This window comes from Phasianus colchicus, chromosome 24 (genome assembly GCF_987193195.1).
Source record: "Phasianus colchicus chromosome 24, bPhaCol1.hap1.1, whole genome shotgun sequence".
NCBI lineage: Eukaryota > Metazoa > Chordata > Aves > Galliformes > Phasianidae > Phasianus > Phasianus colchicus.
The window spans coordinates 989,929-1,005,254 of NC_143459.1; the positions used below are offsets into that span (position 1 = coordinate 989,929).

General features: G+C 45.6%; 1 protein-coding gene across 2 annotated transcripts in view; it reads right to left on the minus strand.

Annotated features, from left to right (window-relative positions):
* ARID1A (AT-rich interaction domain 1A) overlaps window positions 1-15,326 on the minus strand; it is a 57,928-nt gene that overhangs the window by 32,743 nt on the left and 9,859 nt on the right. For both annotated transcript variants that reach the window (XM_031595132.2, XM_031595131.2), the window contains exons 2-4: window positions 3,107-3,319; window positions 1,978-2,442; window positions 704-817 (exon numbers count right to left, since the gene is read on the minus strand). In XM_031595132.2, the coding sequence (XP_031450992.1) occupies window positions 704-817; window positions 1,978-2,442; window positions 3,107-3,319 (792 nt within the window). The remainder of the gene's footprint in view (window positions 1-703; window positions 818-1,977; window positions 2,443-3,106; window positions 3,320-15,326) is intronic.

Below are 15,326 nucleotides of genomic sequence, written 5' to 3' on the forward strand. Positions count from 1 at the left end.
CAGAGGCACAGAGCAACTTGTGCAAACTAATCTGACCCTCCTCCATTTCCTTTATGAAGTCTGAAGCCAAAGTTAAACCCTTCTGGCCCAAATCTGCTGGAAAACTAGGCACTCATCTCATACCCAACTGTTCACTGTGCATACTGTGAGCAGATTTAGATGGAGAATTACATTTTCTTTTGCATTCTGTCAGGGAAAGAGCTGATCTTCCTCACTTCAGGTGCTAATAAACTTGTGGTTTTTTTTATCAACCATTTGGTCAGATTAGAGCAAAAAACCTTAAATCAGCAGCATGAGGTTCCAGTGACAGAACAGGAACAGTTCCACAGCCAACAAACAACTGACGCAACAGTGGGCTAAAGAAACAACAGAATAAAATAAAATGAGACACCTTTTCCTGAAGGGCAGAACCTACTGTAACAGCAATTAGTACTTCAGACACTATGAACAGAAACCCCAAGAAAAATCTTCTGGCTAGAACATGCAGACCAGAGTACTTAGGGGTAAACTTTACTCTCAGATCCATTACTTTTGTAAATTACATTTAATCTCCAGTGGGAAACCAGAAGCTAATGACTTAGTAAAAAGCAGAGGCAGTCTCCATCATTCCCATTTCCACGTGGAATACCACCACTGCTAATTTATCCTGCTGTGCTTCTGACTGCTCTCTCCCCATTCACTCGTAGAACAGCTCACCACTCACCGGCAGGCTAGACGGTCTGGACTGAAGATTCAAGTTCATATCCTCTTGCCCTTTACTGGAAGCCATTGAGGGAGCAGATGATGTCTGGGAGCCAAACGATTCTTGAGATAACTCCTGAAAAATTAAAAAAAAACAACCCCCCAAAAAATCACAAATGGGAGTAAAATAAAGGCTCAGCTGGAATCACTCCAGTATATTTTCACACTGTGGAGGAATTATGTACCCTCAGTGACATTTGCTTAAACCAGGAAATAGGACAGAAAAGAGTTGAAGCCAGCATGCCTACTGTTCCACAGACTGCTATGGTGAGTGCTGGGTGTTGAACTCCAAATCACAACAAAATAGTAATTCTTTGCCTTTTTCTTATTACTGATAGACCCTGAACAACACAGACTGTCCTGGGAGACTGCCCACTCAGCTTCTTGATTTTCTAACATCACACAATAGCTATAAGTGCCTCCTTACACAAATGCTGCAAGTCAATTATAATTCCCTACTTTCAAAAAGCTACTTTTGATGCATTGCAACGTTTGCTTAAAGGTCTCAGCTAGCTTTTCATGACTATTAGAATATTATTATATATTACTGCAAATAAACACAGAAAAAAATGTATCTGTTTCTTGATTTTATCTTCAATTCCCCATGCTTCATGTTTTACCTCTCCCCCTTAAAGCAAAGCTTTACATTTAAGAGCAAACTCCCCCATCTATGTGTCACTCTGAAAACTGTCTTTACTGGTTCCATCTCCACTTGTGTGCTGCCTTCTGTAAACGCCTGTGAAAAAACTCCACCCAAGCAGCGAGGAACCCACGGAGCTTTCCCATGCTCATTTCCTCTGTATGATCAATACACCTCCTGAAGTCTTGGGATGAGATATAAAAGCACCAGGAAATAGGGTTGTTTTTTTTTGAAATCTCTGAAGTGCTCTGCTATTGTGCTAAATTAAGTGGCTCTGTAGACCACCTGGAGATCTTCCACAGACCACAGTGTGAAAACCACGCCACTATGAAATCTTTAGACCAGTACTGTCAATAAACAGCATTTACTTGCAACTGGTCTTTAGAACTGCAGCATTACTGCAGCTCGGCCTGTTACCAACATAACGTTTCTGAAAAAGATGCAGATCTACACAGTGGAGAAGCAGCACATCTATTACTGCAATCATTCCAGCCAGCTTGTCAATGCATAGTTCTACTGGCTTAAACCCACCAAGAAAACCATTTGCCCAAGTTTCTTAAAACTTAGAGAAGGAAGCAAAGCAGGAGATGGCCTACCTGAGGAGGGGGGAAGCGTTGCTGGGAATATGCAGTCTGCTGCTGCTGCGGCTGTGACTGAGGGTATGAAGATGACTGCTGAGAAAGAGCCGAGGAAGCTGTCTGCTGAGTTTGCTGCTGCTGCTGCTGGTAGGGTGACTGTGACTGCTGCTGTGAGTAGGGAGGCTGATTCTGTTGGTGCTGCTGGGCTGTGGACTGCTGCTGAGGATATGGAGTTGGGGACTGCTGATGGGGCGGCTGGGACTGCTGCTGGGAATACGCAGGCTGCGATGTCTGAAGCTGTGGAGCTTGAGACTGAGGCTGTTGCTGCTGCTGATAAGAAGGCTGAGAGTGAGGGGTCTGGGATGGAGTCTGCTGAGAATATGGAGGCTGCTGCTGTTGGGGATGAGGGCTTTGCTGGTTGTAATATGGAGTCTGGCTTTGCTGCCCATATGCACTGGGACCCTGCTGTCCGTAAGGTGGAATCTACAGAAGAGGAAGGTAGAATCATACCAGTTAAGGAGTGATTTTACATACACACAGTCATATTATACTCAAGAAGAAACGATTCAGAGACCTGTGCAGAGCAGTTAACTGGGAAGGTACATGAAATGTCACTACTTATGTAAGGAAACCTCCCAGACAGTATCAAAAGTCACTTGTGCATGACATTATTCTCAGCAGTAAGAAAATTTTAATAGGCACCATAACTAAATTTTTAGGGATCCCTATCTGACCATGCTTCGATGACATTAACATCAAAAGGAAAGAAGGCTTGCTCCACAAAAAGCCAGCCTTTTGTATCTTGTTAACAGTCCAGCAGGAAGCACTCAGTTCACGCAGTGAGCCAGAACTGACCTGGAAGTCATTTCCACTGCAAGAAACAATTCTGTCGTTAACAGAACTGTTAACAGTGGTGAGAGTATCTCAGTTGCCTCACTATTTATTTTTTCCTTGGTTCTGACTCACTGCTCTGCTGCTGCCTCTTGTGGAAGGAAGGATTCCACATGCAGCCTAAAGAAATGCCATTTCACCTAATCAACCAATTCCAACCCAATGGAAGGTGGTTCCTTCAAAACACACTGTATTTTCTTGCTCTTCTACCTGTCCCTGCTGGAAACAGAGACTTACAGAAGCTTGGGTGCTCTACCTGCTGCGCATATGAGATGCTGCCCATTGTACTTGGTGTCCTGCTTTGCATTCCCATGGGATATCTCTGAGGAGTCTGTGGCCCGTAGGGCTGTCCTGGATAGCCATGTCCTTGCTGTGGCCCCGCCTGAGGTCCCTGCTGTTGTGTGTAGGGGTTGTTTCCTCCATACGGCTGAGGCCTCATCTTCCCCATCTGATCCATTGGGCTTGAAGGCTGCAAAGCAAATTGTGAAACACGATATACACCCAGCTGCATACAGGAATTGTTCACAATTTAAAAAAAAAAAACAACAAACAAAACTTCACCAGGTTGGTGCAAAGCAGCAGAAGCCGTCTGCTTCTTTGTGGGTGCTACAACCTACAGTTCTATTCTGAAGTACAGCATGGGTTCCAATGCCGTTTCAAACAACAGACATTTCACAAAGAACAAACCCAATGAGAAGCAGTCATTTTATGCTGACATATCTCCTATGGCCAGAGGACAGGAAAGAAGGTGGCAAGGACCATTAGGAAAGATGAATTATCAATGTAAGTGGCTTTTCTCCACACTAAGCAGCAGTTTAATATCCAGATACTCCACAACAAGGTAAATTCACTCTGAAAATTTAAATATTCGCAACAAACACTTCTTCTTTCACGTGTAATGAGGTCTCCCAAAGCACTACAGGCTGTTAATTTACACCTATGCATTTCAATTAATCCATATCGGTGTAGTAATACTGGCGAGTACTACTGATGTTCATAGACTGCAGTTCTACCTTTTATTATTATTATTTTTAACATGTGCTTTGTGTCTACTGCCTTTTGCAGAATACAGGATTCTAAATCAAATTTCTTTAGATGCATGAAAAAGTACTGGTCAGCCTTGAATGTCAAGTCCATAAGTTCTGGAGCAGACGCACGAGTAAATGCAACTTGAGGAGGTCTGCCTCAGCTGCACTACCTCTGCCTGCAGCGGACACATAGGAACAGTCAACCAAATTTCCTGAAAATATTGTAAGCCCCAAAACACAATGCTGCTACCTAGGCAGCAGTACTACTACACTAAAGCAAGACTGCCATCAGCCTGCTTTGGCATAGTGACCTCTAAATGAATCCCAGCCGCAGTCTTTAACCTCCATCCCTCGGACTGAATAAGGAATTTCACTGATCTCCTGACGACCTAACTAATACCAATTAGATGTTTTCCAGCGCATCACCATGACAATGGACTCTCTATTACATCGTTGCTTCCTGCAACTAGCCCTAGGGTGCTATTTGCGCAGATCCACCCGCTCTTGCTGAGATCAGGTGCTTGAGGAGTGGCACTACAGGCCTGCACAAGCAAACATCGCACAAAGCCAGCTCCTGCTGGAAGCATAAAGAATCCCAGACACTAGAACAGTATTTCAGTTATGTTTGCAGAATCCACCCTCCCAGGAAAAAGTTCATGCAGTATGCTACACTTCAGAAAATCCTACCTCAACAGCCAGCACAGCTTGAAGCCCCAACACACAGACCCTGACAACATTTGTTTGACCAGCTGTCTGCTACTTCCAGCCTGCCAGGCAAGCCCAGCTCCGAGCCCATGCCAAAGAAAAGCAAGCAGGGGCACCATGGGGAGCTCGATGCACTCTTGTAGGGCAGCACAAGCTGGAATTTAGCAGAGGGAATTCAGTGGGGATGCAGACAAAGCACCCCACAGTTGGTACAGTGGTGCTACCACCCAGCCAAACCAGCTCCCTTAGAGCCATTTGCACCAATAAGGCTGAAATCAATTAGGAACTAGACCTGAGTTCCCTCCAGTTCGGCCCCAGACAGCCCTGCAGCACTCTGCCATCTTAAAGAAGGCACCCCAGGACAACCATGTGCAACACATCACTATGATTCTACCAAGCCAGTTTTACAGAGATGTGACCCACCACACTCCTTTGTGCCTTTTTTTTTTTCCATTTTAGTTCATACGTTGATACTGAAACAGCTCTGAAGAAGTTTGTGTTTAATATTCAAGCTACCACAGCTGCTAGAACTGAGGAGCAGCATGGGCTGAGGCTGCAGTGCATCAGAAGATGGAGTCCCAGGAGCCCAGGATCACCTGTGTCACTGCCTCACAGCCAAACCTCACCCAGTGCATCACCAGCATCTCCGTGGGTTTCATCTTTTCCCTCCCCACACTGTTTTCTTTGCTATCTTTAAAGCAGTACTGATGATTACATTCCTTGCCCCCATAGCTCACTCTTCCCCCAAGAAAAGCACGCAGTGCAGTTCTGCTGCTATCTGCTGGAGAGCAACTTTTGTTACTGACTGCACATTTCAGTATCTTTTCCCTTTGTTACTTGTTTCCCCCAGATGTTACCTCATCTTCGCAGTCTGCTAGCAAGGACAGCTTCTCAAATACATCCCTGTTAATTCTGTTGTTGTTGTTGTTGTTGTGTTTAACTGTGCACACACCACATGCTGCCCCCTCTGCACAGATTTTCTTGTCTGTGGTCACCCACAAGGATAAGAAACAAGGTGAAGATCCACTTTTCCATGGCTCTTACAGGAAACATGATGACTGTTAAAGAAAGAAACTTTTTTTGCAGCTATAAGGAAATTTTAAAAGGCAACACAAAATCCAAACAATATTTTGAGGATGTGGCCAAGAGTCATCGCCCATCACCCAACAAAGTGCAGGGTGTACTTTCAAACACCACAGCTTTCAGCTGTGGCCGTAGCACACAGAGATGCTAAAAACAAATATGAAGAGCAGCACTCTGAACTACAGCTTTACAGGTAAAATTCTCTAAGCAGAGAAATGTAAATCCCAATTCATGTCTTTCAAGTGAAGGAACCATTTCGTACACACAGCCTGGACTTGCTGCTTACCAACAAGCTAATTAGTCAGGGCTGTCCTGGCCATTTCAGGCAGCAGCACTTCGTTTTTCCCCTCCAAATCTCCCATTAGAGACACACATCTATTTCACTAACGGGGCTTAAACTACTCTTGTCTTAGCAGTGTTGTTCTGTCTTCAGGAGCATGCCATCAGGAGGGCTGCTCCTATCTGCTATCTCAGCCCTTGCTGGTAATTTAACCACATGTGCCTCAAGAAAGGAACGTTCAAAGTCAAAATACAGAAGTTGAAATTGATCCACGAGCTCTCATAAAGACTTTGGGAGTGGAGGTGGTACAGAGCTGCTCTGCACACCAATGTGTGTGAGATGGGAGAGCCGAGAGGAAGCGAGCCTGCTCACAAGAACACTCCAGGATAAACAAGGAAATACCAAACCCTGACTGCAAAAGGCTGGAGACACTTCTCTGGACTGATACATGGGAAATCCTTTCAATAGGAAACCACAGGAGTAGATTACTGTGATTACACTTCAAAAGCAAAGGCTCCGCCACAGAGAGATATAATTGAGATAAAGTGTTGCTCCTTGATCACTGAAGTCCAGACCCCCTGCTTACACCTTCTTGCATTCATAGAAATTGCCTCTATTCTCCCTTCAGTCTCAGTAGCTCCGCTGTTTTACAACACTGTTAGGCACCAGAACTTGGCAAAACACAGCCCTGTTCCCAGTCAAACTTTAAAAAGCTAAGCTGTTTTGTACGGTGTGAAATGAAAGCCACTGAAAGCCAACGTTCCAGACAAACTGCTGAGCTTTCAAGAAAATTTAAACTATTCTTAGAGTAAGAGCAACAGCGAGTAACAGCAAGCCCAAAGCAAGCCTCAATGGCCGAGCTAAAAAGCTCTCCAAGCACCTGCAATGCACAGTATGTCGGCCCCAGTGCAACAGCACTGCAAAAACCCACACTTCTTCCAAAACATGCCAGGATGCTGGGGCTGTGAGCAGGTAGAGATGGGAAAGCACAGAGTGGGCCCCGAGCAGAGAAACTGAACGGCAGCCAGCGGCTCTGCTTCACTGCACAAGGAGACAGGTGCAGCTCTCTTTAAAAATAATCAAACTGAACAAAATACATGAAAAAAAAAAAAAAACACCTAAGCAGATGAGGACTCCACAACAAATTCTTAGGTTTTCTCATGTAGAAGCAAAGTCTGGCTTCTCCAAAGAGCAGTTTGCTTGACTTGGAGGGGCTTGCCTTACAGTCCTAGCAGGAAAAGGAGTAAAGAGAAGAGAGAAATCCCACTTGGAGAGCAGGAGCCAAACCCTCTGCAGCCACACAGAAAAAAAGAAGCTCTGACTTTCTCCATTATCTTACTACATGTTTGTACTTCATTAGGCCAGAGGAAGAAAAGGAAGGAGAACTCCTTACTGAACTCTCTGGTTTCAAATCAGCGTTACTCAGCTACTGGCAAATGCGGGTATTGGCCACAATCGGTTTCCTCTGCTGCCCCAAAATAAAAATAAAAAGGCCAAAAAAATAATTTAAAAGGCTCCGAGCTCCCAGCTCAGATCCAAAATCTTTTCCTGATCAGGTTTGTTGTCCATTTTTTTGTGATAAAAAATAATAAAAAGCGTTGCTGGCTGTTTAACCGAGAGAAGCCCTAATTGATTCCCACAGTAATTAACCTGCATTTTACCTCGGAGAGTGGTAGTTAAGGAAGTCGGCACTGCTATTTATAACTCATCTCAAATTGAGGGCAGACTGCCTAAAATCTAACACATCCCAGCTGTACTCCTGTTTGAACTGGGGCCAAGGGAATTTTTTAAAGCAATCTTGGCACCGAATGAATGACACCAACAGTATGAGCACGCGTGTGGTTGTGTTGTGGTGACGTAGACGGAGGTGGGATGGGAAGGGGGGCCAGCACGCCGTAATCCCTCTCCCGAGTGTAGTCGCCACGCATGGCCCCAGCCAGGCCGCACCGGAGACGCCCACCACAGCCAAACACAGGAAACGTCTTTTCCTGTGGAACGCCTTGAAGTGAGAAGCACATGGCTAATCTGCATAAAAGCAAAGCCACGCCACCCTGCCAGGAAGGTTAGTGCTTGTAATCTCTGGCCACAGAGCTGGCTGCCTGCAAGGACTTGGACCTGCGCCTGATAACCCAGAAAGAGTCGGGAACAGATGGGCAAGGACCCCAGCAGAAACAGCGCGGTGCACGTGACTCACCACATGGCCATGAGCACAAACCATTGTTTGGCTGCAAGCGGTACAAAGGAGCCGCCAGGCTCTGCCGGCACTGCTCGAGGGGCAGCTGCTCCCAGACTGTCCTTGGGCTGTTGGCACAGGGAGCACTGAGGGCCTGGAAGTCACTGGGATGAGAAGATCCCAAGCGCCGCTGAGGCTGAACGTTGCCCTGTGAGCTCAGAGCGAGCTGGGCCCGGGGGGGAACTCCCACATCCTCTGGAGCTACCAACAGCTCTGGTCAGCACGAGACACCAACAGTGGGTAAGGATGCTTGGTGTAAGAATGCGGCCCCAGCATTCAGCACCATCAGCACACGTTCACAGTGCTGCAGGGACAAAGGCTTTAATCCAAACCTCCCCCAAAACTAAAACTCTGCCATATCTTCTAGTTAAAAGGCACAGAGTGATACCCTCTGCAGCACCAAGCAAACATCCACCAGTGCTGCTGTGGCAGTTGTAAGGGTCCCTGCACACAGTGTGAAGGCCCCTGAGAACACGAGTGGAACACCCACTGCAATGCCATGAACTCGCTGGCAGCAGGACGAATGGTAACATCCAACTGACAACACAAGATGCTTCCCCAGGCACAGCCTGCTCTTTCACCTCCACGGGCCTGCTGGGTCTTCCAAAATCCCACACAGACGTGATTAAAACTCTTCCAGACCCAGACTAGAGCTCAGGCTGAGAACTGAGCACAAACTAACAACCAGCCTCATCTGCGAGCAAACACAGCTCATCTTCCAGCCAGACCAGTTCCATCCGATCTGTTCAAGGCCCAACTGGCTGTGCTAAGGTCAACACCCCAGCCTGAGCTCACCCCCCTCCAGAGCTTTGTAAGGGGCCAGCACAGCAGGTCACACTTCACTGCCTCTCTCCCTATGGTGCTCCACTTTTTAAAGAGAGATGAAGGAGGCGAAGGTGAAATTAAGATAAAAAGAAAAATTCTCCTGTAGTAGATGAAGGTCCACACAAAAGATGAAAGGCTTAGAAAACCCCATAGCAAGCACTACACAAATGTGGATCAAGTGTCCCACTGGGACAGTTTAAATGACAAGCGTGCTTCAGAGTTACAAATGTCCTTTGGAAATCTGAAGGATACATCTATTTTTATGTAAATAAAACTACCCACCATAGTGCAAATCCAAGAACCTAAAAGATTTGAACACATTCACTGAGAAACAGAAAACTCATCTCATTATCAACAGCCAACACAGATTGAATTTGTGATTGCCAAAGTGTTTGATTAACTGACCCCTGCTCAATAGCCTCAACTCTGCAAGCAGTGGGGGCCTGGTTTTGTTTCTTATTTTTTCCAGTAGGTCAGAGTTTGACCAAAGACTTTCTAGTCCTCTCATCTCAAACTGACACAGACTTCAGAACAAGCTACTGAAATCAGCACTGGGCACAAAAGGAAACCAAAACATTTTCTAAACAACTTCACCCACCTGCTTCTCACTGGGAGCCCCATCGGTTCACCATCAGTCCCGTTAACATTGCTCCTTTCCCTACGTGCAGTCTTACAGCACAGATTCCTCTCTAGATCTTCCACAAATCCATGATGCTACATCTTACCAGTGGAACTAAGATGAATAGGTTTCCTCCAAACAGCTATTCTGTGAATGTACCTTCCTGGCTAAACATAATTCAGTAATTACCCTATTAACACTTTTCAAGAAGAGGACAGTCCACACATCTCAGAGGACTTTCCCAAGTACCACTTTTACTAATACTCTTGAAACTGATTACAACTGACCAGAGTTTTGACACAAGACCTATTACTATGGACTGCTTTGCTCCCGAAAGAAGTAAATCAGAAGATCCGGCAAGGAACTGAAATCAAACCGTCATCAGAAAGAACCCGAGAGAAGTACAGTACTCATGCCCAGTTGCAGGGGGGAATCTGAGGCTTTGTTGTTTGTATGTGCATGCGCGTTTTGGTTTTGGTTTTCTGTTGTTTTTTCTTCTTTTAAAGGCAGAAGGAAGGTGCTCCGCTAGCCTCTGCTTTAAACAAAGTGCAATTGTTGATCTCATCTTTCCCTCCTAGACTGACTTTAAGCCCTCCTTAGCAAATTCAACAAATCCAGCTTATCAAAGCTCTAGATTTTCTGTTTCTTTCTTCAGTCCGTCATTCCCTGACACACAGCCACATGGCTTATCACACACCACACTATTCAGGTATCTCTCAGCATCCTCGATGCAATATTTCAACCACTATCATATCTGAAGATGACACATAGCTGGTTTTCTGCCATCTTCAGAATCTATTCAAAGACAGATGCACACTTACATTAGCAGGACATTTTTCAGTAGTGCAAAGGGACCTGAAGTAAGATTTACAGTGTAAGCGCTGCAATGTGCTGAGCAGGGCGAGGGGCGAAGTCTCTTCTGTTTTTCTGCAAAAACCAGCATTGGTGGGAGCTCCAGGCATACAGGCCCAGCCTCACACCAGGGTCATGTAGCACAGCACTCACAAGACACACCAGTCACACAAACAGCAAGTTCCTCAGGGTCACCACTGCTATCCAGACTCAGTGCACAGCAGAGTCCAGATCCTTGTGGAAAGCGCACAAGCGAGTCCCTGCCACACCAACATGAGGTTGGAGCAACCACAAGACTCATTTCCCTCGCCCTCTGTCTTCATTCTGCCAGCACGACACCGGTGTCACAGCTGAACAATGCAATCCAATGCCTGCACAGGAGCTCTGGGCTGCAGGGAAGAGGTGAGCCAGCAGCCAACACAGAGCCTCCCCACTTTCAGGGCTCCTGCCCGCTCTGCAGCTGGCTGAGTGACACACGTGGGCTGAGGCCTTGGCCAAGCAACCGGCTCCTTTTGCTCTCATCTCAACTTTGTTATCAGATGCTGAGGCGGAAGCAGGAGCTGACAGCTACCTACAGGGTTATTTTAACACGGCAGGAGATTCTGACAAGCACTATTTACTGAATTAAACACAGGCTAAATTAACAAAGAATTCAGATTCTTCTGCAGCTGCTGGAGACTAGTAAAGTTTTCAGACATTTCACAAGTAGATGGAGTCAGATTATCCACTTTGCTATTTAGAGGGGCAGCGTAATCTCTAACACCTTCAATTACATCTGCATGCACAAGTACAAATTGAAAGTATTTCCTCTGATCCACGTAATGAGGTAACTAGCCATCCCCTCGCTCTCTAACTCATTTAGAAGCACACTATTCAGCCAACTGATCCCAAGAGTTCCAAAGTGCCTCTGTTCACTCCTCCCAAAATCTTCACCTCAGCTCCACAGGAGATGACCCCAAGGACCACATATGTGATAGCTGTAACGAGGTGCTCTTCTTTTTAAGATGGAAAGAAACATCCTTTCTGAATATTAAATCAGGCTTTAAGTTTAGCCAACCTCCTGCATCCACTCTAATGAACTGGAGCAAAGTCAACAAAAAGACAGTTAAGTGTCTTATCACAGCATTTTTGTTCCAGGCCCGCTTATGCATTAGGAGGAGCATGCAAGTTCCTGCTGTACAACAGAAATGGGCCCAGGCCAAAAGCAAGCCATAAAAAAGCAAGAGAAGAAAGGGCAAGGATGGAACAGCAAAATTACACGAAGTGTCACTACAGCTTAAGCGATCTGATTTCAGTCCAGAAGAGTGCAGCTGCTCCAGATCACCAAGACACAAAATATTTGCCCTAAGCACCACTGAAAACCTGAAAGGCTCCCAAAGCTCAGCAAATGCAGTTGGACAACTGAGACCTATGGCAGACGTCAGTCATGCAGCTAATTCTCCATAACGCCCATTTCCCTTCAAACAAGCGATACTAATCTCAGAGACAGGCTTTTGGTACTCAAACGTGTGGACGTTTCTTTTCCAGAACTTGAGCTGAAGGAAAACTCAATGCAAGAGAGCTCACTAGAATTTATCTTCCAGAATAAAGTTAACATTACCAATTCATTTAAAGCCCTTCATGAACAGAAATCCGAGGGGTCCCAGGACACGTTTAAACATTCTTAGGAGGCACCTCCAGCACACCCTCCTAGCTTTCTAAAAATGCTTACTCACCACGGAAAAAAAGAACAAAATTTCTACACGCTCTGAAAGTCTAAAAGACATCAAGCATCATCTGCTGGAGGGGTATTAAGTTGGTTTCACATATGCAGATATAAAGTACCTCATCATCATGATTATCAGACTAGAAAGAGACTTTCTAGTGCATTTTCAGCCTCTCCCATTCAAAAGCAACAAAACAGCAAAGCTGCAAACTGCCCAGGAAAAAGTTGTGGATAAGTCTGTCTGAAGATGGATCTTCCTCCAACATTTAGGGAGGGAAAGAGGAACACAGTTAAGCTGCAGAACTGGAGACCCACATTGACTATACTACCTCATGTGGCTTTCCTCATCTTAACTTGTGCCTTAATCCTCCATACATACAGTGGAAATAAATGTGGCACTGCAGGTTTCAACCCACTTGTGTCTGTCTGAAAGCTCAAAGTATATTTGAATATTTCAACTTTTTTTTTTTTTTTTTTTTTTTTGCAAATTTGCTTCATTTTACACTGGAACAAAGGGTGGCTGACCAGACTCACTGGACAAGTAAATTCCCATGGCCACTTAACATGCTGGTTTGGTAAGGGTGTACCCAAGGCACCTCAGCATCACATCAGGGCTCTAAAACATTGCAGGTGTCCAGTGGCACAAACTCTCCTACTGCACAAAGCACTGCGATGGAGGAGAAGCAGCCCAGCTCATGGTAAGAAAAGTACAGCTGTCAGAGGCTACCTCATCTCAGCACACAGAGATCCATCTTGTCCAGAGCAGCTGCTTGCACTAATAAGAGCTACATGTCAGCACCTGTAATTTCTACAAACAACAATTCAGAATAACACAGTCTCTCCTTTGCTTCTGCAGAAGAATTGAATTTGTTTAGAAGAATGTATAACACAACATAAAGGACTGCCAAAATCACCCAAGTAATCTGAACTACGGAAGAGACAATCTCAGCTTAAGTCAATCTGAATGAAAGACCAGTGCTGTACCAGCCCACCCTCCAGCCCTTCTCACCTCTGGGCCCCACAAAGCCCAATTCACACAGCTCCTGCGCTCTGCACCAGGGTGATGTGGGCCCGCCAAGCAGATCACACACAGGCACAACTTCAGCCCCCCAGGAGCACTACTGCAACACTCTGTTAAGAACAGGAGCATCTCTAACACACCTCAGTTCCAGGCCAGCATCCAATGTTCACAGTGCCTTCTGCACTGCAACATCAGCCACCTTGCTGCCTTGTTAGAAAGCAGCTCAGTTCCCCTTAATGTCCATCCGTGCATCATTACCCTCTCCTGTTTCATCAGAGAGATCCAAGGTACCAAAGCCATGTTATACTAATAGGAAGAAACAAGACTTATTTCCCTTCTTTTTACAGCAATTGACAAATTTGGATGCTATTTTTGTGGGCTTTATTGAGTTTGGCATGAACCCCAGCTGTACAGTAGTATAAGGTCACTGCTTTTTTAAAAAACAATAATAAAAATCCACCAGCCCTATGTAGCTGATTATAGCGATTTTGAGGCTTGGGTCTACCACCCTATGCTTGCTTTTGTCCTTGGGCTCCTATTCCATCTATGCCCAGAAAAATCCAGCTTCTTTTAAAGCAGAATGAACAATGTGGGGAGTTGCTCAGCAAGTTAAAGTGCGCGGGGACAGCTGGTGAGGAGATATAGAAATGCCTCACCGTGCCAATGCCAAGGGGGAGGAGGATCAGCCAATGCTGTGAAGTCTTCACTGGTTGCAGGAACAGGTATAACAAGAAACTGCAAGACAACTCATACGAGAACAGCAAGGTGAGGCATGACTGTACCTTGACAGCACTGACAATTCTGAACAGTTTATTGCCCTTCACAGAGTGATCAGGTTTAAAGCTAACATTAATACGTGTTCACCGTTCAGTACAAGCATCGATGCTGCTTTGACACAATGCATTTTCAATATACTCCGCACTCATCATTAGAGCCAGTAAATCTACACTCTGAAGTTCAGCAGCAAATTATCCCCCAGTCTCCTAATACGATACACCTAATGAGTTATTCTCCTGAGCGTGCAGACAATAGATTTAGCACCTTGCACTAGAGAAGGAAAAGGAGGTGAGGGCTAAGGGCCAAGAACAGTTGAAAGCCAACAAGAAACACTCTGGGATATTTCACAGCACACTAATTACTTCATCTGATTTTAATTCTTGACACCGAATCAGCACAGAGCTTTTCAAAGGAAATCTTGTCCTAGATTGCAAAGTAATCAATCACAGTTAATGTAGAAATAAGCTTTTGCAATGCTGCCACGTCGTGTGAACCAAACAGGAAGGCCAACGAAGGCCTTTCGGAAATCTTTTTAAAGCACAGGCTGGTGGAATACCTCAGGATCATCTGTCAGTCACTTCTGTACATCCACCAGTAGCTACCGTGAGCCAGGCAGCAGCCAGGCATTCTGCCCCACCTCCAGAGCAGCAGCTCAGTGAGTGCTTTCCTCATCTTTCTGTTCTAAACCCTCACGACATCCAGGGTCAGCACACATCACCCGAAAACCATGCCCCCACAAAAACGTTCTGTTCCAGGGGAGCCAACTTCTGTCTATGGCCAATCGGAACTGACATTTCCAACGAGATGATTTTTCATAAGACCAAAGAAGAAAAGTGTTCCAGGTGCAATGCCAAATCCAGAGAGAAAGTCAGATCCAGCAGGCACCTGGAGCACCTCCCAGAAACTCCAAAGCGCTGCAACTACCAAAGCCCCTTACAAACTCATTTGGTCACCATCATGTTTTTTAAAAAAATAATAAAGAAAAACACACACACCCACCCAGCTGCCCCAGGGGGTAACTCCCTTCTCACACTGTGCACAGCTGGAGCACAACCAAAAGGCCGTTTTGAAGACCGTGCGATCACACTCCATGCACTGCCCTTCAGTGTGACGCCTTCACCAGGGCCAGCAATGCCAGCTACAAAGTCAGAGACACCTCGTGCTGAGCAGAATGCTCAGGCTGTGCCTGATTCCAGCACTTCCACCATTTCAACATACGTTGTGCAAAGAGGTGAAAGATTTTTTTCAAACCACGTCACAAGAAGTACGTTTGAGGAAAGACCACCTCTAGTCTGGCACTGGTTTAATTATTTACCTAGAGTTAATGAATACCAGATTCTCCTCCTAA